Here is a 25,869-nt window from a genome sequence, read left to right as displayed (position 1 = left end):
GGCAGAGCACTAATTGAAGGGTTACACTGACACAAAACAAACACTCCCTTCAACAACCTGTCCCCAGGTGGATGAGTGAGGACAGACAGCTGTCACTCACCCCGTCATAAACGTCGTCCAGCTCTTTGGGGTCCAGGATGAATTCTGGGAAACCGATCATATCGTAGATCGCATCTGCCTAACCAGGGGCAAACAGAAACAGTTCAGCACCTTTAACTCCACCCGAGTGTCCAACCAACTGTCCACCTGTGTTGCCACCCGAGTGCCCAACCAACTGTCCACCCGAGTGTCCAACCAACTGTCCACCCGAGTGTCCACCTGTGTTGCCACCCGAGTGTCCACCCGTGTGCCCACCCGAGTGTCCACCCGTGTGTCCACCCGTGTGCCCACCCGAGTGTCCACCCGTGTGCCCACCCGAGTGTCCACCCGTGTGCCCACCCGAGTGTCCACCTGTGTTGCCACCCATGTGCCCACCCGTGTGTCCACCCGTGTGCCCACCCGAGTGTCCACCCGTGTGCCCACCCGAGTGTCCACCTGTGTTGCCACCCGAGTGTCCACCTGTGTGTCCAACCGACTGTCCACCCGAGTGTCCAACCAACTGTCCACCCGAGTGTCCACCTGTGGGTCCAACCGAGTGTCCACCCGAGTGTCCACCTGTGTTGCCACCTGTGTGTCCACCCGAGTGTCCACCTGTGTTGCCACCTGTGTGTCCACCCGAGTGTCCAACCAACTGTCCACCCGAGTGTCCACCTGTGGGTCCAACCGAATGTCCACCCAAGTGTCCACCTGAGTGTCCACCTTGGGGTCCACCTTGGGGTCCACCCGAGTGTCCACCCGAGTTTCCACCCGTCCGTGTACCTTGTCTTTAGCAGCCTGTCTCGTGTGGTCGTCCATCCAGCCGAGTCGGTCCAGAGCTTCTTTAAACGCTGAGCGGATCTCGTTAATCATCTCCTCAGCCTGAGAGGGACAGAAGGACAGGTGATGAACCAGACCAGACCTGTACCAGATCCAGGACCATCTGTCCCTGCTGTAGGTCATTATTATCCAGGTGTAAACAATGCAGGGACTCACGATCTCTTTGCTGTGTTTGTCAAAGGTCGCCTTGACGAACAGCGCTCCCAGAGCGAAGCCCAGAGTGTCGTCAGTGTTCCCGATACAAGTCTGCCAGCGGGGGGTGCAGGACTGAAACAAACCACAACCAGTTACAACCAAGTAGAACCAGTTTCCCCCATAGGTAACAGCACAGGTGTAGCTTCCTGGGTCCCAAAACCAGTTCCAGAACTATTACTTTTACTTCCTTTTCGAATAAAGAAGAGATGATTAGAGCTGGTTACGCCGGGTCGGAGCCAGCTATTCCCAGAGCAGTTAGAACCCAGTTCTTGTGTCTGATTTATCAGCTTCCCCCGTTACTAGAGGTGGTAGCGTACCAGTAAGAGCCAGTTCCAACCAGTTCCAACTTATTAAAGTCAGCAGCAACCGGTTTTAAATGGTTTGTTTTTTAGCTTCTCCAGTAGCACCAGCAGAGGCGGCAGCTTCCTGGAGTCCACCATCAGTAACAGCCAGTTAGTGGAACCACTTGGGTTCTGGGTACTTTAAGTCAGGGCCCATTAAAACTAGTTAGAACAAGTCTCAACTACAGTTACAGAATGCAAGAATAAGTTAGAGTTGGTTAAACACCAGTTAGAACCAGTTACAGACAGCAAGAACCAGCTTCCCCAGTACACCAGCACAGACTTAGCTCCAACGGGTTCCAAAACCACAAAGAGAAAAACCAGTACAGCCCAGTGGAAACTGGTTACTTCCAGTTTGAACCAATTTAAGCCAGTAAGAAGAAAAAATGGGTTCAGACAAACTAGTTCCTTCAACCAATTACCAACCGTAGTTACTGTAGTCATAGTATCATTAGAAGTATTTATACCTGCTGGAGTAAGAGAAATAACTGTATCAGAAGCAATACCAGGAGTAACAGTTGAAGTTCTAGCAGTAAAAGTTGTAGTATTTGTATTACAAGTACCTTCTTGGTCCCGTAGAGACTCTCCAGCAGTTTGTCCTGAGCGTTCTCGAAGCGTTGATCCAAACTGGCCACGCTCTTCTGAACCAACGTCCACATCATGTAGTTATTCAACAGACTGAAGAGAGAGACAGGTGGTCAGACAGACAGGTGGACAGACAGACAGGTGGACAGACAGACAGGTGATGAGACAGGTGGAGAGACAGGTGGTCAGACAGACAGGTGGTCAGACAGACAGGTGGACAGACAGACAGGTGATGAGACAGGTGGAGAGACAGGTGGTCAGACAGACAGGTGGTCAGACAGACAGGTGGACAGACAGACAGGTGATGAGACAGGTGGAGAGACAGGTGGTCAGACAGACAGGTGGTCAGACAGACAGGTGGTCAGACAGGTGGACAGACAGGTGGACAGACAGGTGGACAGACAGACAGGTGATGAGACAGGTGGAGAGACAGACAGGTGGACAGACAGACAGGTGGTCAGACAGGTGGTCAGACAGACAGGTGGTCAGACAGACAGGTGGAGAGACAGGTGGTCAGACAGACAGGTGGTCAGACAGACAGGTGGAGAGACAGGTGGTCAGACAGACAGGCGGCCAGACAGACAGGTGGCCAGACAGACAGGTGGAGAGACAGACAGGTGGAGAGACAGACAGGTGGAGAGACAGGTGGACAGACAGACAGGTGATGAGACAGACAGGTGGTCAGACAGGTGGTCAGACAGACAGGTGGTCAGACAGACAGGTGGAGAGACAGGTGGTCAGACAGACAGGTGGTCAGACAGACAGGTGGAGAGACAGGTGGACAGTCGGGTGGACAGACGGGTGGACAGACGGGTGGACAGACGGGTGGACAGACGGGTGATGAGACAGGTGGACAGACAGGTGGACAGACAGACAGACGGGTGATGAGACAAGTGGACAGACAGGCGATGAGACAGGTGGACAGACGGGTGGACAGACAGGCGATGAGACATGTGGACAGACGGGTGGACAGACAGGCGATGAGACAGGTGGTAAGAGAGGTGGTCAGACAGACAGGTGATGAGACAGGTGGAGAGACAGGTGGTCAGACAGGTGGACAGTCGGGTGGACAGACAGGTGGACAGACAGGTGGACAGACGGGTGGACAGACGGGTGGACAGACAAGTGGACAGACGGGTGATGAGACCGGTGGACAAACAGGTGGACAGACAGACGGGTGATGAGACAGGTGGACAGATGGGTGGACAGACGGGTGATGAGACAGGTGGACAGACGGGTGGACAGACGGGTGATGAGACAGGTGGACAGACGGGTGATGAGACAGGTGGACAGATGGGTGGACAGACGGGTGATGAGACAGGTGGACAGACAGGTGGACAGACAGGTGATGAGACGGGTGGACAGACAGGTGATGACACAGGTGGACAGACAGGTGGACAGACAGGTGATGACACAGGTGGACAGACGGGTGGACAGACGGGTGGACAGACAGACAGGTGATGAGACAGGTTGACATACAGACAGTTGGACAGACAGGTGGACAGATGGGTGATGAGACAGGTGGACATACAGGCAGGTGATGAGACAGGTGGACATACAGGTGATGACACAGGTGGACAGACGGGTGGACAGACAGACAGGTGATGAGACAGGTGGACATACAGACAGTTGGACAGACAGGTGGACAGATGGGTGATGAGACAGGTGGACATACAGGCAGGTGATGAGACAGGTGGACATACAGGCAGGTGATGAGACAGGTGGTCATACAGGTGGACAGACAGACAGGTGATGAGACAGGTGGACAGACAGGTAGACAGTCGGATGGACAGACGGGTTAGAGACCTGTTCTTATCTAAATGCCTCAACATGCAGACCGACTGTTTCTCACCTGCGGTCGGTCTTGTTGATGAGTTCAGACACCTGCTGCAGGTACTCTCTGCCGTACAGGACGACGGGTTCAGTGTCGTTCAGCTCCAGAGGAGACAGAGAGGACGACAGGTAGTCCAACCAGTCCACGGCCGGAGCCAGCAGCTGAAGCACCAAAGAAGAAGAGACGTTAGACAGAGAGGAACCAGAAGTAAGTCCTCTTTTCAGCTCCTGCAGGGTCATTCAAGGGTGCAATTATGTCATGCATATAAAACTATATATGCAGTTTTTGGTGGTGGTAAAAACGATATGTACTGTTTATGAAACCATGGTATTATTACAAACTCATACAAAATACAATAATACTGTATATAAATAATATTTATTTTTACCTGACAAACACCTATACATGGTGAAAGTACTTTTTTAGCCCCAGGCAGCGTCTGCAGGATTTCTGCTCAGGCTGCATAAAAAACCTTCATTAACTGTACGTAGCCTGAGAGTCGAAACCCAGGGCTAAATAAGGGCTACACATTAGCTGCTGCTTGTTCAGCCCAAAGCGTCGAGCCCACTGAGGTGACTGAAGGAGACCCAGACGACTGAAAAAACATTTTATCAGCTCAGATCTTCTCTCTTCCGGAAATCAGACCACGTTTGTCAGTCTGTCTCAGTAATCCTCAGTGTGGGAGAAGACTGCACCACCCGAGGGGGGCAGGGAGGCGCCGGGAAGAAAAACTAATCCCTGCTGTCTGCTTCAGCTTCTAACAGTCAAAAGTCAAAAACTGGAAACTCTGCAGACAGAAGATAGTCCGACGTCCACACGTGGACCGACGCGTTTTAGCCGTCACCACACGAATGATTCATTTTGTGAACTAAAGCTCCTTCATACAAAACAGAGACACAGAGTTTAAAAGTCTGAGGTCGCTGACAGACTGAAGGTTCAGCCACCTTCAAAATAAACTGCAGTCTCCATTCATGACCGAAGACGCATCATAAACATCGGTCTTAATGAAGAAGGACAGCGTTCATCAGGCTTCCTCTAACGTTTTGTACTTGGTTTGTGTAACCTTAATACAAACTGACGTTTCAACACTGCTGCACCTCCGCAGGGTGAAAATGGACAAAGACTAGGGACTGTGACGAGATCTCGCGAGATAAATTGTGACGATATTTCTGGTGAGGTAAAAAGTTGTCTCTCGAGACTCACGCAAATTATATTTTCCACACGCTGTCAAGCCGCACATTAATTTTCTCCCGCAGTGAAATACAAATGTATAACTGATAGACTCGCAGAGCGAATCAACTCCGCCCGCCTGACGCCACACCGGCGTAGCCCCGATAGTAATCAACTGCAGACAGCTGTGACGAGTGGGAACGTAGCTGGTAGAGTTTTGCAACATAACCATCTAAAAACTGAAGAGCAGCCTGCTTTATGAGCTGCTGAAGTTAACCTGTGTGGATCTGTGCTGAGATTTCTGCCTGATCACAAGTGTTACTTTAGGTTTCACAAGCAACATGCAGTCCCAACCTGCGTCGGCCAAACGGTCTGAAGGGGATAACGTTACTACCAGCGGATCAATAACGTAATGCAGCGCAGAGTAAAGGGCAGCTAGACTTCTCAGTAAATGACGACGTTAGTCTGGACGCGTCAGAGAACCCAGATCTGTGGGAGAGATTCTGAATGTGCAGAAAGTTTTGACCATGAGCAGAAAATCTGCTGAAACACAGGAGCTGTTGAAGTCCAGGAGTTTCTAACTGAATTAACACTAAATAATTTCACATTGAGGTGAAAAGGAGCCACAATCCCATTTAAAGAGGTGACTTCCCCAAACAGAGACACAAAGAGGAGGGAAGACTGAATCCTGACTCAGCAGGGATGAGATTAAATAAGTTGATCTACAGGAGAAACAGATCTGAGAGCAGCACTGACTTAGATTCTGGTAGAGTTGGGCTATAGATTTAGAATCGTCACCTGCCACCTGAACTTTGTTTCTTTTTATTCTGTACATATAAAAAAATCACCCTAAACTGGGGCAGAAAGATTCATCGGAATGCAGGAAATAAAGTGTTTAATGCTCAAAATGTTGATAAAATTTATGGATTTATTCACAACAGAATTACAACTGTGGACTGAGACTGTGGCTCCTCCAGGCTGCGTGTCGAAGTGTCCTTGGGCAAGATACTGAACCCCGAATTGCCCCTGGCGGCTGTTCCGCCAGTGCGTGAATGTTTCTGTTTGAGCGCTTAGGCTCAGTGAGTGAATGCAGATGTAGTGTAAAAGTGCTTTGAGTGGTCGAAAAGACTAGAAAGCTATACAAATACGGAGCATTTACAAGAACACAGATAACAGAACTGCAGATAAAGACGACATTACGGGCCACCTGGCCGTGAGGTGCAGCTCTACATAATGTCAGCAGGGAGATTAGAGACCTAAAAGGCCGACGCTCCCAGAGAACACACCTCTCCATACGTTATCTGTTAAAGCCTCCAAACACTGCAAGCCGGATGAGAGGGCGGTGTTGCTTTTCCCTCTTCTCTTCTTTCTGTCGTCCAGTAAATATATTTATTTTCCTCTACTCGTGGACTAAAACCATCTCTAGGTTTGTTAACTATTCGGTTTCTGTGTTCATGTAAGAAAAAGCTTTCAAACCTTCTACCAAAGAACACGAGGAAGAACTCCTGGAGCCTCTGGGCCTTTCATGTTCGTGTTTCAAGTTAGATTCTTCAAACTCTCAAAAGGATCGCAGGTCTCTCGTTTCTGCCTGATGAATGTTCGAGAGGTTTCGTCATTTACATGATCAGCGTCCTAAACGGCCCACACGAGGCGACCTGTTTGTTTAAAGAAGTCCTGCTTGCAGAAATCAGCACCAAACCAGAGAAAGTTTATCAGTCAGTTGTCGTCTAAGAGGATCTGAAACAATTCAAAAATATGAATAAATCAGCTGCCCACACAGAGCAGAGCTGCACAGTGAGGGGATATTACGCTGTCAGGTGTTCTAGCTACAGAAAGACTGAGGCAGGTGTCAAAATCTAACAAGCACGCCGTGTTATGCCATGACGATGATAATACGGAGAACTGGATTATTACTTTTGCTGCAGTTATATCCATATTATATTCAAACTGCAGGTTAATTCAGACTGAGGCCCCGTCCACACTGCTCCGTTTCAGTTTAAAAACAAGTTTTAAAACGAATACGATCTCTGTCCACAGCAGCGTTTTAGCTGCGTATCAGAGTTGATCACCGTCTGTATTAAAACTACTGAAAACACACATCTAGTGGCCGTTCACGTACACTGGGCGTGCGTGTGCTGGTGTAAACATGAAGCAGATGGTCTGTTCCGTAGTTACAGAAGATTTGGCGAAAGAATAAAGTACTACAGACGAAGAACCGCACCGGATTTTATTTTGCATGGACCGATAACGAGCTGGGACTGTTACTGAATGTAACTCGTTGCAAAGTAAATACGGCGACATGCACAGTACACGTGTCGGCTGTAGGTGTTATTTGCACGGTACAATACATTTTAATAAAAATACCGAATCAAAAACTTTGTCAGCAGCATCGTGTTTCTGCATTGCATGACTTATGAGACCCAATCAGAGAGCCGAGCATCATCGTTTCTAAAGTCCTCCGTTTTTTCCCCGTCTTCACTAAAACGCTGTCCAGAGTTTAAAAACAAAAGACGGGGTCGGCAGCATTTTAAAACTTCTCCCGTGGACGGGAGGAGCAGACGTAGCAACACGCAGGAGTGTGGGTGGGGCCTGAGGCACAAAGATTTCAGGTGAGATGAGACTGCACCTGCCTCGAACGACCCGTAAACTCTATTTGTTCCATAAAGACTGAAAAAGTACAAATCCTACCCACAGGTCAAGAGCGAGTCAGATCAAATGAGGGGTTCTTGCCTTATTGCCTAGAACAACAAAAAACTGTGCAGGATCTACAACGGCATGCAGCAGCGCATGCACGACATGTCCAATGGGGCGGTGGAAATTCACCCTGTCATGAGATACTTGGCACCAAAGGTTAAAAAATATGGTACCTTTTCCGCTTAACAGACTTTGAAAGAGAGATATCAGTACTTCCTCAGATCTGGATCTGGTCTTATCTCACACCTCGGAGATCACAACAAGTGAAACAGACAAACACCACAAGCTCCTTCCTTCGACTGCTTTGGCAGTGCCTGGGTGTCTGATATTATTGAGAGAGCCGTCGCTCACTCACAGTCTGTTTTTACTTAACGCCCCCCTCCTCCTTGACCCTGTGGCTCTCTTCTTACCGAGATATCGCACAGCTGGAGCTCCCTACAGCAAGATTACATCACGCTAAAACACAAAATATTATCTGCTGGACCAAGCTACTACAGAAAACTAGAGTCCTGTACAAACATTTGTGGTGAGCTGTTGTCTTCAGATGTGTCTTCATGTGTTCGCCTGCTTGGTTACTTGTCATATACACGTCTACTTGAGTTCTGTGGATATCATCTTGGATGATGGAGGAAATTGGCCTAATTATCTAATTTCTTTCCATCTGAATGTGGCTGGTTTATGTCTGCAGAGGTCATGGGGTTCCTGGGTAGCAGAGGGAGGGGGATGGTTAATGTTCGTTGGCAGTTTCTGTATTTGGATTTATGTGCACTGCCTCGGTTCATCTTGTAAGTGGACAGAGGACGGGGGCGGGGAGAGAAGGGAAGTGGGGGGGACGACAATAATAATGCAAAACAATGTCTGCTCCATGTGTGAGCTCCAGACAGAGGAAGAGCCGACCATCTGAAGTCTCCTTCATGTTCATATAATAACCTGTTATCTAACCGCCCCCCCCCCCTCGCCACAGAGATGCAGACACATAGCAACAGCTCATGGCAACAGTTGCCATGGTGACCCCACAAGCATCCCTGAAGGAGAGAGAGACTCTACAACACAACAGCGGAGCAGCACCACCGACGCTACATGCAACTACATCACTGCTCAGATCACCATCTGCATTAAACAGTAACTCTGCAGACAGAGAGAGAGGTTTTGAGGTTTAACAATACCTTTATTTATACATTTTTACTTCAAAATTATGAACAAAGTAACCATCACCATAAAACCATTTGTACTCTTATAATAAAACTCCTTTTTTAAAACTTCAAAACAAACTGATCCTCATGCAACTTACATAACACTTCATCAACACACCATATCTCACAAAACCCAAATAAATTATTTGTCAACCTATAATACGCAAATTCAATCTTAAGCCTCCCCGCTACAAGCCGCTTGCACATCTCTTCAGGATCTACAGTTGCCAATTTTAGACCTTTATTTTTCCGTGTTTTCCACACTGCCAGTTTAGCCGTTCCAATTAGGTAATTTAAAAGAAACATTTTTTTCCTTTTTGAAAATGAATATTTGATTCCTCCAATAAACACCCTATCCGAAAACTCCTCATCAAATTTCCTAAACCAGCTCCCAAGCAATTTAAAAATACCATTTAATCTCTCACACTTTAAAAACAAATGCTCCAAATCCTCTTTTTCCCCACAGAATCGACATTCCCCCTTTACCGCTGTGTTCAGGTGTGCCACATGTCTGTCTGTTGCTATCGCCCCATAAATAATCCTCCACTGTAGATCGCCGGAGCGCTTCTCTACAGGAGGCTTATATAGGGCCCTCCACCTGTCTCTTATCAGGAAGTCTGGCCTCAACAAATCTGGCCACTTCGAAGCCTTCTGTTTACTGTTTACTGTTCTTTACTGTAATGTTGTACATTTCCTTCTTTGACATGCTTTTAAAGGAACAAAACTGAGGATTCCCAAAGGATAGAACGGTGTCGACCACTTCTTCTTCATCATCCTCCTTCACTGCTGGAGAAATAACCAGTTCTGGAAATTGCACATTATCCCCCATGTCCTGGTTATTCTCATGTCTTTTTTGTGCAATAAAACTTCTGTACCCACTTGGTAATGCGTTGTTTATTTCTTCCTTTAGTTTTGACACCAGACGTGAAGATCTCAATCCTGTTGCTTCGTGAAGTTCATCAATCGGTTTCCATCCTTCGTCATTCAATAAATGATCCAGCTTAACAATTCCATTCCTTAATAGACATTGTCGTACAGTCACAGAAGACAATATTCTGGTTTGAATCAATGGATTAAAAAAAAGTGGTTCCTCTGGTGCCCAAAGTTCTAGATTGTCCATATTCCGTTCTGCTCTTATAACAGTTCTCCATGTTTGCAACATAGCCCTGTAAAACACAGTGAGCTCAGACAAGTTCATTTCTTCAAGCTTCATTAAAAAGAGTTGTTTATCCAGTCCAAAGCCACCAACTCTCCTCATGATCGCACTTGCAGTCTTTCCCCAAAGCACATCTTTGTCATACAGAAATTTCTGTGCCGCTTGTATCCTGAAACCACGGACTCTGTTTCTCACATCCACTAGTCCTTGGCCGCCTTCTTGCACTGGTAGGTATAACACGGCAGCCCGCAACCAATGTTGTCCATCCCAGAAGAAATTCACTATTTCCCTTTGTATACTGGAGATCAGTTCCTCTGGTGGCTCCATGACCATAGTCCTGTGCCACAGAATAGAAGCAGCCAGATTGTTTACTACCAGCACCCTTCCTCGATATGACAATTGTGGTAATAGCCATCGCCACTTCGACAATCGGGCAGACACCTTCTCTAACAAACCCTCCCAGTTTTTCTTCTGAAATTGATCATTTCCTAAAAAAACTCCTAAAATCTTTAGTCCATCTTTCTTCCATTGCAACCTTCCTGGAAGTTGTGGAAAATTTTCCAAATTGCCAATCATAAAACCTTCACTTTTTGTCCAATTGACCTTAGCAGAGGAGGCTTTTTCATACAATTCAATAGTTTTTGTTAAAATTTCAATATCGTCTTTTTCTTTAATAAAAACTGTAATATCATCTGCATAGGCTGATAAAACCACCTTAGAATGACCGTTGCCATGAGGAATTAGAATTCCATTTAAATTCTTCCTCAACCTACATAATATAGTTTCGATAATAAGGCTATATAGTTGTCCAGAAATTGGACAGCCTTGCCTGATGCCTCTTGTCACGGGTATTGGAGCACTTAAACCACCCCCTACTTTCACCATCACATAAACATTTGAATACAACAACTTAATATATGAAATAAAAACATCACCAAATCCATAACCCTTTAACACTTTAAAAAGATAATCATGATCAACACGATCAAACGCCTTTTCTTGGTCCAATGACAACACTCCTAAATCATTCTTAATTTTCTGATTAAATTCAATTATATCTCTCACTAAAAAAAGACTATCTATTATAGATCTCTTAGGAATGCAATATGTTTGGTCATTTTTGATCAACAAATCCAGACAGTGCTTGAGTCTATTTGCTAAACACTTCGAAACAATCTTATAGTCCAGACACAACAGTGATACCGGTCTCCAGTTTTTTAGAAGTCCAAGGTCTCCTTTCTTTGGAAGCAATGACAAAACTGCTCGACGACAACTTATCGGAAGTGCATTATTTTTTATGCATTCTAAAATAACTTCATATAAATCTGGTCCTATTAGGTCCCAGAAATGTTGATAAAACTCCACCGGTAATCCATCAATCCCCGGCGATCTGCCGTTAGATAGTTGCCTCATCGCCTCTGTAACCTCATGAAAAGTTATTACATCATCCAGCTCTTTTTTCTTTTCTTCTTCCAGCTGAGGTAAGTCCTTAAGCAAGTCTTTAGTGCAGTCAATGTCACAACTCTCAGCTGTATATAATAGTTTATAAAAGTCTCCAGCCAATCTTCTCATTTCTGTAGGATCTGATGTCACGGATCCATCCGAACGACGAAGATGGCACATCATCTTTTGTTGGACATGTTTCCTTTCCAGGTTAAAAAAGAAAGCACTTGGAGCATCCATTTCTTTTACAGAACAGTATCTTGATCTCACCAATGCTCCTTTTGCTTGCTCATGTAGAAGAGAGCTTAGCTCTTGTCTTTTCTTATTTAACCCATGACACTGTACAGCTTCATTATTATTTACAGCTTGTCTTTCAATGAACTCAATGTCACTTTGTAAAGCTTTCACTGTTGCTTTCAGTATAATTGATGAGTGGAAAGCATAGTTTTGACAAAACATTTTTATATTTGTCTTGCCCACATCCCACCATTGACTTAGGTTTTCAAAAGAATTTTTCTTCAATTTCCAAATATCCCAGAAAACTTAATAACTTAATATTAAAAATCCAGTAATAATTAGATCTGCATGTTTTTTCCAAATTAACATCTAATATGACCATATGATGGTCTGAAAAACCATTAGGTCTAATAAAAGTATTCATCACCTTGTTGTTCCATGTCTTTTTTAGATAAAACCTATCCAATCTCGCTCCACTAATTCTATTATCAACCACTCTTAGCCACGTATACTGCTTTACTCCTTCATTCCTCGTTCTCCATACATCTGTTAACTGAAATTCATTTATAACTTTTTTTAATACATCCCTTGACTTACTATGAGGCTCTTCTCCATTCCTATCAACAACAAAGTCTATTGTACAATTCCAATCACCTCCAAGTATTAGACAAACATTATCATCATATTTTTTTAGCACTTTCCTTAACTCCATAAAAAATATCAGCCTCTCTGGACCATTATTAGGAGCATAAACATTAACAAATACAGACTCTATTCCATTATACTCAATTTGTGTTAAAAGTAATCTTCCTTTCACAATTTCTTCTATCTTTACAATACTCACACTTTTAGAAAATAAAATAGCTACCCCCGCACTATTTCTTGTGTCATGACTCAAAGCAAATTTTCCTTTCCACCACAACCCCCATTCGACCTCATTATCAGTGTCTGTATGCGTTTCTTGTAAAAAACAAACATTAACCTTTTCGATTCTTAAAAACTCAGAAATCTTTGCTAATTTATTCTTGTCCCTACCCCCATTAATATTTAATGAACCCACTCTCCACACATCCATATAGAGAATTAAGAAAAAGACAGAAACTGAAAAAAAAGAGCAGAGAGTAAAGAACACCACTTGTGATTTATTCATATCTAAGCTGTTTTTAAACTTTCGCTTTCCTTCTCCTCAACTTCGTTACCATCTTTTTCAGCCTGAATCTTTTCTTTTTATCCAAAACTTCATAGCTCACTGTTTTTTGCAGAAACAACACTGATATTATAAATTTGTCCACATCTGGAAAAAAATCTTCTACTTCTACAATTTTACCGAATGTTGTATCCAGAAAGTCATTAATTTCCTCTAAAGGGTACATGTCTTCAATCACTTGTGACCCAATTTCTGAAAACTCAGAAAGAGCATCTTCATCTCTCATTTCTGCATCACCAATATTCTCACTTCCAACACCATTTCCTCCACTACTTGCAACAGTTTCCCTATCTTCACTCATTACTTTGTTTCCCACCATTCCTGTTGTTTCATTATTCACAATCCCACTTTCCTCAGTTTGGTTGTCATTTTCTTCATTTAATTCAACAGCTTCCTCAGCTCCCTGAGGCTCATCTTCCTCTACTACAACAATAGCTTCCTCAGCTCCCTGAGGCTCATCTTCCTCTACTACAACAATAGCTTCCTCAGCTCCCTGAGGCTCATCCTCTTCCTCCTCTACAGACTGCACGTTCTCAGGATCTTTCACAGGACCAACGGCCTCATCAGCTTGAGCTTTATGCGGGCATGCTAAACGCTTATGCCCAACGTCTCCACACTCAAAACATTTCATATTCCCAGTGTTTGCATAAACCATGTACGCTCTTCCTTCATGCCAAACTTTAAAAGACACGTCTAACGCCTGTTCATTCAGGAACATAAAAACCTGTCTTCTAAACGACATTACGTGCTTTAGCGCTTCATTTCTACATCCAAGAGGAACGGTTTTAATGGCGCTAGCTAACTTACCATATCGCAAAAGCTCTCGTTCTATCTCATTACTCTGGATGAAAGGCGGCACGTTTGACACAGTCACCTTAATAGTTGGAGCAACCAGCGGCAAAACAGTAACAAAGTCTCCACTTCCCACTATTCCGCTGCTTATAAGATGATTCACGTGGTTCTCTTCTTTTAAAAACACAACCACCGCTTTATTCATTCGCGAGGCAGATGAAATGTTTTCATAGCCGATCTCCTGTCCAACTGCAAGTAGCACTTCCTCCACATTCACCCCGTTCGCCGTCACACACCTGACTCCATGGCGGATGGAGACAGGTGGCGTAAGGGACGCCATCCCGCTCCCTAACTAATCCTCAAAATACTCTTATCACAACAAAAAAAGTTTACTCAGGAAACTTGAAACAAAAATTTAGAAAAGTTTGAAACAAGCACACGCTCACCCTCACCTCGTGTGAACCCTCACACGCACCCAAACACTCCCAGCATGCACCGAGAGAGAGAGAGAGAGAGAGAGACAGAGAGAGAGAGAGACAGAGAGAGAGAGGAAACATCAGCAGATTAAAGGATGTCAACCAACACACATTAAACATCCATGAGACAAAACCTGGAGCACAGGTGGGGAATGAAAAGGTCCATTTAACAGCCGCCAGTAAAGACACAGCACACGTCTGTGCATCCAGGTTGAGGTTTAGGTGTGATCTTTCTTTCTTTCTTTCTTTCTTTCTCCTCCAAAACACTCGAGCGTCAAATCTGATTTAACTTGAAACGTGATGGATAAGAAAGCTAATGTTATTTATTGATGGCACTGAGACGAGGTATTAAACGTGCCCGGGACTGTTTATCATCAGGCTGCAGCCTCTGCTGCTCTCCGTCGCCTCCTACAGACACACAGCGGCAGCAGAGCGAGCTGCCGCGCCGTCACGACAGAGACGGTGAAGTTAAGTTAGCTCCAAACTATTGCAAGTACGTGCAATAAAACCTTCGTTAGTAAAAAGACAATAATTTATTAATACACCTGTCTGTAAGGTAAACATGTAGAAAGGGTTCATTTAAACTGCCCTGTCGTCCTGTATGTTTTATAAAGCACAGCTAATGTTAGCTTGGCAGTTAGCCAAATGTCGTTACAACAGCCAGGAACACTAACGAACCAGCGGTGTCGACGATCCTGGCAAACAACCCCACTGAGATTAAATAGCTGAGTTTCCCTACCAGTCAGTCAGAACTGAAGAAGTCTCTCGGATGAGGGGCTTGTAGTATCTTCAACAAAGTCCAGCTGCCCTTGACTTTAACCTTCTTTGGATAACTATGACCTGGATGACTGAGAATCTTCACAGACATGTTCTGTTTTGCTCACTTAGTACCTGTTCTGTCTCTTGTCTTGGTTCAGTCCTGCATTTTAGTGGTGTCACGCCCTGTTTCCTGTTTTGTTCTGGAGGTTGTCTACATCTGTTTGAATCCAGCTTGTTTCCTGTCTTGTCTTGATTACAAGAGGTAAAGTAAATAAAGTATATCTGACACCACATGTGTCTCATCTGTGTATTACCTCCCTGCTCATTAGCCAGTGTTGAAATGTTTTGTCATTCCTGTTCTGCTCTTGTTGGTTCATTGTAGCTTGTCGTGCTCTGTCTCGTGTGATGTCTGCCTGTTCGTTTCATCTGAACTTGCTCCGCTCTGTTTCCTACATTTAGGTCCTCAACTTTTCAACTACACACCAAACCTTGACATAATGTCAGATTCAAATGCTAACACGCTGACGTTTAGCAGGAATACTGTTCACCATCTCAGTTTAATACTTTAATTTAGTTCAAGTTTAAGTAAATACAGCTGAGTCTGATGAGAATGTCATCAGTTCTGCATGTGTTTGGTCATAAACCAAAGTGATGGACACATTAACATGTTGAACTTCTACTGTTTACCCTCTGATAATAGTAAGCTACATTTTTTAACTGAACACCCACTTAAACACACTTTCAGTCAGCACTCAGGTGTTGCTAAACTCACCTGTAATTCAGCGATGGTGACTTTGTGGTAGTTCTTCTCCTCGTCCCGCCGTTGGTCCTGTGGGACAGTGATGTTGGCAAGCGCCGTCTCAAACTCCAGAATCTGCTGCATCTGAAGCTGAGTGGAGCTCTTCTCCCCCCCCAGCAGCATCCCCAACTCCACCATGTAGTCCAGGTACGCCACCAGCACCTGGAATTTGGATAAATGTCGATTTCTTTCATCTTTGTGTTATTAACTTGACACTGTGAAGCCTCAAATAATCTAAATAATTTTAATAAGCTCAAATGATCTTTGGTATTTTGAAACTTCCCAGCTGGAATGACGGGAATTCTCACCTTCTCATTGGCTGTCTTGTTGAGGTAATAGTCCCTGGACGGCAGGAAGAGCCCTGATTGGTCCACCTGGCCAGAGGAGATTAACGAGTGAAAACTCTTGTTCTGCAGCCTGACATTTGACCACGCAGAAATAGTACACAAGAGTAACCTGTGGACCAATCAGCTTGAAACACCTGAGCAACATTGACAACCAAACCTGTTCTGGAGCTTTCAGTATCACCTTACATTCATCCGCAGATAGAGTTGTCATGGAATTAAAGACGTATAGATTGTTTCAGAGCACTTTAAGGACTTCTCACCCAACATGCTGATGACTGTCGGTTTTGTTTCGCTTTGCTGTGTCTCAATTCCCCCTTCTGTACTCTCACTTGCTATTCTGAGGGTATAAGAGCTTTCACAAAATGCAGTCCACTGTTAGCACCCAGATGGTGCACTGATAACGGTCAAAAAGTTCAGTGTGGAGTGCTGGACAGTTCTCATGCTCATGCTGGCTTCGTAGCAGAGGGGGAGGGGGACTTACTAAATGAACATCATTTTGTATTGAAGAAGACTTGAAACTAGCAACTGAGACCATAAACTCATTAGCAAAGTGTTTAATGAGGTAATAAATGAGGTAATAAATCCGCCGAGAAGTAGCCTCATTTTACCATTATTTCTAATGGAGCCGGACTTCTTTTTGCAACCAGAGGAGTCGCCCCCTGCTGGCCGTCCGAGTGGAGACACAACCACCATTTTTATCTTTAATACTCCCAGAGGTCTGGTTCTGTCTGAACAGTCTAGGTTAGTCTGGTTCTCAGTGGTTCTGGTGTACCTGGATGACGTTGCTGTTGGAGTTTTTAGGATCAGCGCTGACTCCGACACTGAAGAAAGGCTGAGCTCTGTATGGACCAGAAACCACCTTCAGAACCTCCATGAAGTTCTCCTTCTCCCAGGGACCCGTCATGTTCCAGCCCCCGATCTACAGATAGAAAAAAGAGTCCAACAACAGACCAATGTTGTTAGAGCCTGAACAGTACAGATGATCTTTCTTGTAAATATAATTATGACCGAATATGATTACATCTCTTTAAAGACAAAGAGGAATAAAATTCTACACCTGTTTGCTGATGATACTCTCTTTTATTTTAGACTGACTGCTTTTTAGTTCACATTTGATTTGTTTGCTGATAGGGATACTATTCATTTCATAAACTTCACCTTGAATTATATTACATAGACCTCCATATTTCATCAGAAGACACTAAGAACAACATATTAATTTCACCAGCTTCATACATCAGACTTTGGATCAGAAGTCTTTAGCTAAAAGTCTGTTTTCCTAATCATTTATATTATGTTTTATTAAAAATGTCATGACATTGAAAAGATCATATAAAGATTGTAAGATTGTGCATGAATATAAACTTTTATCATAATCTCGTCATTGGCAATCTTGTGGATGTAAAGTTATAGTTTGGTGCTGAAGGAGGTCATGAAGTCATTAAAAATTGAATGGGTTCATACTTTGGAGATCAGGAGATGTAATTAAAACATGTCCAGCAATCAGGACCGCTCAACAAAAACCACATCTTTATTTCTTCCTCTCTCTGATAAATGTGCAACTTCTCCAGACTATCTCTGCTTTCTGCTTTTAATTCCTGTCTTCTATCTACAGTCAACAATAAAAAATGCCCCAAAATACTTTATAAAATACGTCCCTTCACGTCCCTTTGGGAAGTTTTCCAAACATGTGTCTATGAACCAAAGTGTTTCACTGACTACCGTTAAACTTCAGTTAATAGACTGGGCTTTAATTTGCTAAAATCACTGAACTGTATTTTGGACAGGCCTTCATTCCTTTCGCAGATAACTTTTGCTCAGCAAAGATACGCTGCTATCAAACTGTTTATTTCAACAAGTATGAATATTACGTCTATAAAAATGATGACATCAAGTAATATATTAATTACAAATCATTCATTTGATCTAGCGCCGACAGACAGCTTAGGCACTTTTATTTTGAAGGCAGCAGGGTAACAAAAACAAGAGGTTTTAAGAGGTTTTATACATCCAAAGAACTTTAGTTGAAGTTTGGTTACCTTTGCGATGAGGTCCACTAGAGGCTGAGCTCCCAGCTCCTCGATCCTCTGCGTGTTGAGACAGGACAGGTAGTAGGACTGAGTCTTCCTCTCCGCCTCGCTGCTGCTGTTAAAAGTCCCGTTCTCTACAAAAAAACAACAGCACAAACGGTTACTGTACAGCGCAGAGGGGACTACCCCGCCCAAAACAGTGTACAGATACAGCAGAGGGGAATACCCCTCACAAACCAGTGTACAGATAAAGCAGAGGGGACTAAACCCGACCAAAACAGTGTACAGGTACAGCAGAGGGGACTACCCCTCCCAAACCAGTGTACAGGTACAGCAGAGGGGACTACCCCGCCCAAACCAGTGTACAGGTACAGCAGAGGGGACTACCCCGCCCAAACCAGTGTACAGGTACAGCAGAGGGGACTACCCCGCCCAAACCAGTGTACAGGTACAGCAGAGGGGACTACCCCGCCCAAACCAGTGTACAGGTACAGCAGAGGGGACTACCCCGCCCAAACCAGTGTACAGGTACAGCAGAGGGGACTACCCCGCCCAAACCAGTGTACAGGTACAACAGAGGGGACTACCCCGCCCAAAACAGTGTACAGGTACAGCAGAGGGGACTACCCCGCCCAAAACCGTGTACAGGTACAGCAGAGGGGACTACCCCGCCCAAAACCGTGTACAGGCGAGGCAGCACTCAATACTCGGCTTGCTACCTCTCCTCGTTTTATGCAGAACATGGGTAACAGATTGTGTTATAAGAGCAGCGTAACTCTGAATCAGGAGGTGCGGTGCAGAAAGTGACGGTGACGGACGCGAGTGGAGGAAAATATTCTGGCAGTAAATGTACGGTGTCTGTTACAGAGTGTCGGTTTCTCAAGACCAAGAAAAGTCTGTTGTTTCCCACCTGCTGGAAAAGTGAAGCCGGTTAGCACTAAGTTAGCGAACATCTCCCCTTCAGCCTGCAGCTGAGCAGCTTCTACAGCAGTAGAGCGGGTTGGCTGTTAATCGGAAGGTCGGCGGTTCAATCCCCGGCTCCCCCAGGCTGCGTGTCGAAGTGTCCTTGGGCAAGATACTGAACCCCGAATTGCCCCTGGCGGCTGTTCTGCCAGTGTGTGAATGTTAGTTTCTGTTTGAGCACTTAGGAGTACTCAGTGTATGAATGTGTTTGAATGCAGATGTAGTGTAAAAGCGTTTTGAGAGGTCGAAAAGACTAGAAAGGCGCTATACAAATACGGAGCATTTAACATTAGCTCAATTTTTAGAAAGTAACTGGAAGCTGTATTTTATTACTGCCTACTTGTCCAATGTATCGAATATCAGGTACAAACTGAGACTAAACTGGTGCAGCCTGCAGCTCCGTCCTCTACTGACTGACGGAGGTGACTGGAGGAGCTGAGGTTAGTAAAGCAAATTAGTGATGCAAACTAGTCCTATTAAGCTCATTAGGAGACGTTTCTGTTTGGATTTTAATGTGCAAATAAAATGCACCTCAGAAGGGAGGAGGTTTCTCATTTTGCCTATTTTTTATATTAATGTCCACTGATAAATGTCAAAAGCTGTAAAATGAAGACACAAAAGGCAAACATGTAATGATTCTGAGGTCATATTAACAGGGTTTCAGGGGGCAATGCCCAAAACATGCTGAGCCATCACTGTAAAATTACTGAGGAGCAACAGAACCAACCAAATTACTTTCTCCAGATCTAAAGGTTGGAGTTCCTCCAGCAGACTGATCTTTGGCAGCTTTTCCAACTATTTGTTCAGAGATATGGTGAAAATAACGGCCCAATATGATTTCCAATGATAACATATTTTTCATTGGAAAACATAACATTTTCTTGGGGGAGGATCCCCAAAACCCCCGACCACCAAAACATTCATCTAAAGCTCACATTAAACTGGGAAAACACTGCAGTTTGAAGCTATTCTAAGGTGCATCACATGCTCATGGACACAAGAGCAATGTTGCTGAGACATGTTGTGTTGGGGTTTTATATTCAGACAAAAAATTTGCTTCAACTCCGCTGCTACAACTCCATCCAAGGGGAAACACTGAGGTACAGCAGAGGGGACGGCCCCACCCAAAACACCATATCTTTCATTCATTTCAGCACCGTCTCACAGGATATTGAGTTCCTCATTCCTCATTAATAAAATGTAATATTTTATATTAATGATTATGAAAGTCTGATTTATACTAAATAATAATTACTATTAAAAGGTTAAAAATTTAAATGTTCAATGTAATGTCTCTCTCTCTACCTGTCTCTCTCCACCTGTCTCGCTCTCTCGCTACCTGTCTCAATTCAATTCAAATTAGCTTTATTGGCATGAATGAAATAACAACTTTGCCAAAGCATCATATATACACAACATAAGATCAATCAGCCCCATACATTTCATTAAACAATTAAAGCGTAAAGTAATCAAAGTGTATGTGTGTTTGTGTTTTAAAAAAAAAGAGAAAAATTTAAATAAAAAAAAAATAAAACAGTAAGGGTGTGTGTGTGTGTGTTATATATATATATATATATAAAAAATTTAAATAAAATAAATAAATCAAACAGTAAGCGTGTGTGCGTGTATGTGCGTTATATATACTGTATATTAAAAATTAAAATAAATAAATAAATAAATAAATAAAACGGTAAGTGTGTGTGCGTGTTAAAAATATATATAAATAAATGAAACAGTAACGTTTGTGTATATATTAATAGACAAAAATTAGAATGAATTGATTAAAAAAAATAATAAAAAGAAAAAATATCAGTATCAAATGTAAAAACAAAAAAATTACTAAAATATCAAATGATCAAAATAATAATAATTTGAAAATCTGTTCAATTATTTATCAGTCTGAGTTTCCACTGGTTGTCCTCACTTCTTAGCATGACGAGACATATTTTGCAGCAATTATTTCACATTTGGGCATTTCTCCCAGTAAATAGGGGAGTTTCTGTGTGTCTGATATGAATTTGAATTCGGGGTATATTTGGGAAATGTTTGCAAAGTGTTTTTGTCTTTGTGTTTTATATTTGGGGCATTATATAGCTCTGTCTCTACCTGTCCTCTGTCTCCACCTGTCCCCTGTCTCTACCTGTCCTCTGTCACACTGGGAGCAGAGTCTCTCCTCTTGTGGTAGCCAGCTCTGTCTGTGTCGACCCTTTTCTATGGCCAGGCTGTGTTCACTCAGTCTGTAACATTTTTCTTAGTTTAGGACATTTTATTGTACTCAGGTAATTTGCCAGTGTGAATTCTCTTTTTAGGGTCAGATAACATTGTAATTTACTTTGTGTTTTGGTCGTTTCTTTCCAGTATTCAATATATTTTTCTTTCTGCTTGCTGATAATTTGGTTTGGTCTGCTTGAGTTGGTGTTGCTGTCCTGAGGCTGTTGGGAACTTGTTACTGCAGAGAGCCTCAGAACCAGCTGGCTGAGGGGACTCTTCTCTGGTTTCAGCTCCTGGTATGTTAGGGCTTTGTGAGGATATGTCTGGGGTTTAACTGATTTTAAGTGATCTTTTCTGTATTTTTAGTAGGAGGGGGTATTGGCCGAGCTCTGCTTTGAACAGGTTATTTGGTGTCTTTCTCTGCACCTGCAGGATGCTCTTACAGAACTCAGTATGGAAAGATTCTATGATTGTTTTGTCCCATTTGTCAAATTCATTATTAAGTTTTGGCCCCCAGATTTCGCTACCATATAGAATTATTGGTTCTAGTACAAATTGGAAAATTTTCAGCCAGATTTCAATTGGAATATATATTTTAAAGTTTCTTTTTATTGCATAGAAAGCTCTCCTTGCTTTGTCCCTCAGATCTTTCACAGCCTTGTTGAAGTTTCCTGTGTATGTAATGTTGAGGCCAAGGTAACTGTAGTTTTTTGTGTGTTGTAATTTAGTGGTATCTAAATAGAAATTGTGTGTAACCTGATTTCTGTATTGTTTCTGAAAGATCATTATCTTAGTCTTTGCTGTGTTTACTGTCAGGGCCCAGGTCTGACAGAATCTCTACAGGAGATTAAAGTGCTGCTGCAAACCTTCTTTAGTAGGTGAGAGCAACACTAAGTCATCTGCATACAGCAGACCTCTGATCTCTGTGTCGTTCAGGATGAGGCCAGGTGCCGTGGAACTTTCTAATTGGTTTGCTAATTCATTGATATATAGATTGAAGAGAACTGAACTGAGATTGCATCCCTGCCTCATTCCCCGGCCCTGGGAGAAGAACTCTGTTTGTTTGTTTCCAATCTTTATGGCACATTCACTTTTTGTATACACGTTCTTAATCAAATCATATGTTTGCCCTCCAATGCCACTTTCAAGTAGCCTATAGAAAAGGCCCTCGTGCCAGATGGAATCAAAGGCTTTTTGGAAGTCAACAAAACAGGCATATACCTTTCTTTTCTTAATGTTTAATTCTTGATCAATTAGAGTCTGGAGGGTAAATATATGGTCTGTTGTGTGGCAATTTCGCAAAAAAACTATTTGGCATTTATGCAGAATATTGTGGTTATCAAGAAAGTTCACAAGTCGTTTATTAATGATGTTGCAGAATATTTTTCCCAGGTTACTGGATACACATATTCCTCTGTAGTTATGTATGTCTCTCTCTACCTGTCTCTCTCTCTCTCTCTCCTATGTCTCTCTCTCTACCTGTCTCTCTCTCTCTCCACCTGTCTTACCCAGGAGGTGTTTCAGCAGTGCCTGGTTCTGCTCCCAGATGCTGTTGAACGTGGACCAGCGAGATCGTCCGTCAGGCAGCGGGTTTTTCCTTATCCAGCCTCCGCAGGCGAACTGGTAGAAGTCGTGGCACGGGTCGACGCTGCGGTCCATCGCTTCCACCATCTGACTCGCCACAGTGACACACGCCTCCGACAGGCACAGGCCACGCCCACTGTCTGCAGAGCATCATGGCACACAAAAAAAATAGAAGTGTTCAGAAAACTGAAGAGGACTCAGTCTGAAGCTGCAAGAAGTATGTTTAATCTGTTAGAATATAAAGCTGTATCTGTTCAGGAGGTAAGGAGGGTAACGACGGGGGACACGGGAGGATGGGAGTCGGTAGAAAAGGAAAGGCGGGGAAGGAAAGTATAAGAAAGGAAAGGAGGAGTTAGAGACGCAAAGAAGGAACTCTGAAAAGAAAAGGGAGATGTAGAGAAGGATGGGTGGGAGCAGGAAAGGGACTGGGAGGCAGAAGAGGAAAGGATGAGGTATAGGGAAGGAAAGGAAATAGGAGGCAGAGAAGGAAATTAAAAGGAAATAAAAAGGAAGGAAGAAGAGAAGAAAGACATAGGAAAAGCAGGGAGGAGGAAGAGAAAGATGGGTGGGTGTAGGAAAGGAAGGGAATAGAAAGGTAGGGGGGGAGAGAAAGGGAGGAGTATGAGAAGGAAAGGACGTGGTAGACATGGAAAGGAGGGGGCAACAAATGATAGGAGGAGGTGAGAAAGTAAGGGAAAAGAGAGGCAAGAAAATTAGGAGGCTGAGAAGGATATGTGGGTAGGGCAGGAAAGTAAGTGAAGGAAATGAAGGAAAATACAGAAAGAAAGGGGTGGCAGGACAAGAAATTAGGTTAAGAGATGAGATGGGATGAGGGTGTAGCGAAGGGTATGTGGGGTAGGAAAGGATAACAAAGGAAAGGCGGAAGGAGAGGAAAGCGGGGGGTAGGAAAGGATAGAAGAAGCAATGAGGAGAAGGCACTGGTACGAAGGAAAGGAGGAAAAAAGTGAAGGAAAGGAAGGAAGGATGGGGAGGTGAAGGGTAGGCCGGGGTAGGAAATAAGAGCATAGACGGAGGCAGGTGTTTAACGTTGTTACCTGAGCTGAATCCTAGACCCAGCACCAGCAGACAGGCCAGCAGAGCCAGCAGGGCAGCCAGCAGCAGGACCGACAGCAGAACCTCCAGCTGAGTCCTCCTGCCCAGAATATCCACGCCTCCCTTCCTGAAACCCACCTGAAAGAGACAATGACAGAAACACTGAATCCAAACAGCTGAACAAGAACATTATCTATGTCTTGAGCTCTAAACCCAGCTCCAGGTCCTAACCCTTTCTGGATCTCGAGGTGTCCGCAGGCGTAAAAACCCGGGAACATCCTGCACATAGAGTCCTTCTCCGCGGATGCTCTGATCTCTTCTGATATCATAGTTTTTGATCCCGTCACCAATGGCTTTGATTCAATGGTCTCCTAAGATAAGTAGCCTGAAAGTCTCCTTGTTCAGCTTCCTCTACTGCTGGTGTCAGCTAGCAGCTTCTTTGGTTGTTTCCACAACAGGCAACAAAAACCTTCTGACCACAACTTTGAGAATCTATTTCATCTCCCAAGAAGGCAAGAATAATTCTCCCCCCAGGTAGGAACTGAAGACCTCACCAGGTCTGTCCAGCAGCCCTCCCCCCAACTCTCTTTAAGTGTCCAAGACATACAGCCACAGATCTGATGACACAACTACAAAGTTGGACACTGACCGTTGATCTCAGGCGTTCTGGTACCATCTATACTGTAATGGACTGGGTGACATATTGTCTGGTAAACCTTTAAACACATTTATCTGTTTTTAGATCTGGACTTCTTAGATCAGATTTCGTGTCTCACCTGTACCTTAAACAACATGCCTCCAACATGGCAGCCCCTCACACTTTTTACTGCAATATTTAAGGCATCACTGAACCTCCTCTACCAGCACTACCCACAGAGCTAACATTTGTTGTCTCTGAGTGTCTGACTGGCGGCGCTCCAGACCCCCCGCCGCTCCTCTCTTTGTGGCTGTTGGCCCCACACGACGGTGGCCCCCTTTTGAGTTTTTAGTCCGAGCCCTCCCAAGGTCTGGCTCCAGGAGTGACGCTGTCCTTGGATTTGAATCTCTCTGAGTCCAGGACTTCACCTGGGACCAGTTAGCCGTGGAGGATTTCAGGAGATGAGGAGCTGAGCTGAGTCCCTGTCCTCCCTGACAAACAAAATGTCATTTCTGTACACCCTTCTTGTTGCTTTTTCTGTCCGTGTGTTTGTTGCGTTCACTGACCTCCACTCTGTCAGGAGACGAGGCTGCCTCAGCCGGAGCGTCCGACACTTCGTCCTCCTCCAACGTAGCTCTCTTATAGCTGGACATCTGTGGAGACAGAGAGACAGGCTGTCAGTTCCGTTACGCCCACGCTGATGCAGATAGATTAGAAAAGTATCTGGGTTAATCGAATCTGCAGGGTGGAAACAGAACACAGCTTTCCACAGGACCATCAACCTTCACAAATATGGTCAAGTCAGGACAAGTGGGTATAGATAATGGATGGTCCAGAACCAACATAACTGACAACATAACAGTCCTTCACAGAAATAAAACCATATATATTTAATGTTATTATAGATAATAATATATAAACATGTGCTAGCAGCATGGCTAAAAAATCCGAAATAACTCAAAAAACATCTGATGGATTGCTTTGAATTTCCGTACAGACATTAATAAACCCCGGGGATAGATCCAGCTGACTTTGGTGATCCACAGACCTTTCCTCTAGCGCCACCAGCCTGTTGACAATCGTGTTTCAGAGTAAAATATCTTTAACTCTATTCAAAGTCCCCAGAGGATACGTTCTTATGACTTAGGAGGTTTTTCTAATCCTGTCAAATATCTCAACGTCTCAATTTTCTTTTAAATTTAACCTTCATTTAACCAGTTGATAATAGAAATAGCAGCATACTGACAG

The 25,869-nt window shown here is 44.0% G+C and overlaps 1 protein-coding gene across 3 annotated transcripts in view; it reads right to left on the bottom strand.

Annotated features, from left to right (window-relative positions):
- Positions 1–25,869, bottom strand: part of ece2b (endothelin converting enzyme 2b) — a 52,448-nt gene that overhangs the window by 11,211 nt on the left and 15,368 nt on the right. Inside the window, exons 2-13 of one of the 3 annotated variants that reach the window (XM_038692911.1) lie at positions 25,188–25,274; positions 23,987–24,122; positions 22,856–23,071; positions 18,183–18,307; positions 16,916–17,062; positions 16,105–16,170; positions 15,770–15,958; positions 3,889–4,031; positions 2,015–2,129; positions 1,072–1,185; positions 859–957; positions 101–178 (exon numbers count right to left, since the gene is read on the bottom strand). In XM_038692911.1, coding sequence (XP_038548839.1) covers positions 101–178; positions 859–957; positions 1,072–1,185; positions 2,015–2,129; positions 3,889–4,031; positions 15,770–15,958; positions 16,105–16,170; positions 16,916–17,062; positions 18,183–18,307; positions 22,856–23,071; positions 23,987–24,122; positions 25,188–25,274 — 1,515 coding nt within the window. Of the gene's footprint in view, positions 1–100; positions 179–858; positions 1,186–2,014; positions 2,130–3,888; positions 4,032–15,769; positions 15,959–16,104; positions 16,171–16,915; positions 17,063–18,182; positions 18,308–22,855; positions 23,072–23,986; positions 24,123–25,187; positions 25,275–25,869 lie in introns of all 3 variants that reach the window. The other 2 variants (XM_038692913.1, XM_038692910.1) reach the window with 2 other exon arrangements.

This window comes from Micropterus salmoides, unplaced genomic scaffold, assembly GCF_014851395.1.
Source record: "Micropterus salmoides isolate LMB-PRFRI ecotype aquatic unplaced genomic scaffold, ASM1485139v1 Ms_hic_scaffold_3, whole genome shotgun sequence".
Classification (NCBI taxonomy): Eukaryota; Metazoa; Chordata; class Actinopteri; order Centrarchiformes; family Centrarchidae; genus Micropterus; species Micropterus salmoides.
Note: the sequence above shows the minus strand (reverse complement) of the source record. Positions and strands in the feature narration are given on the sequence as shown.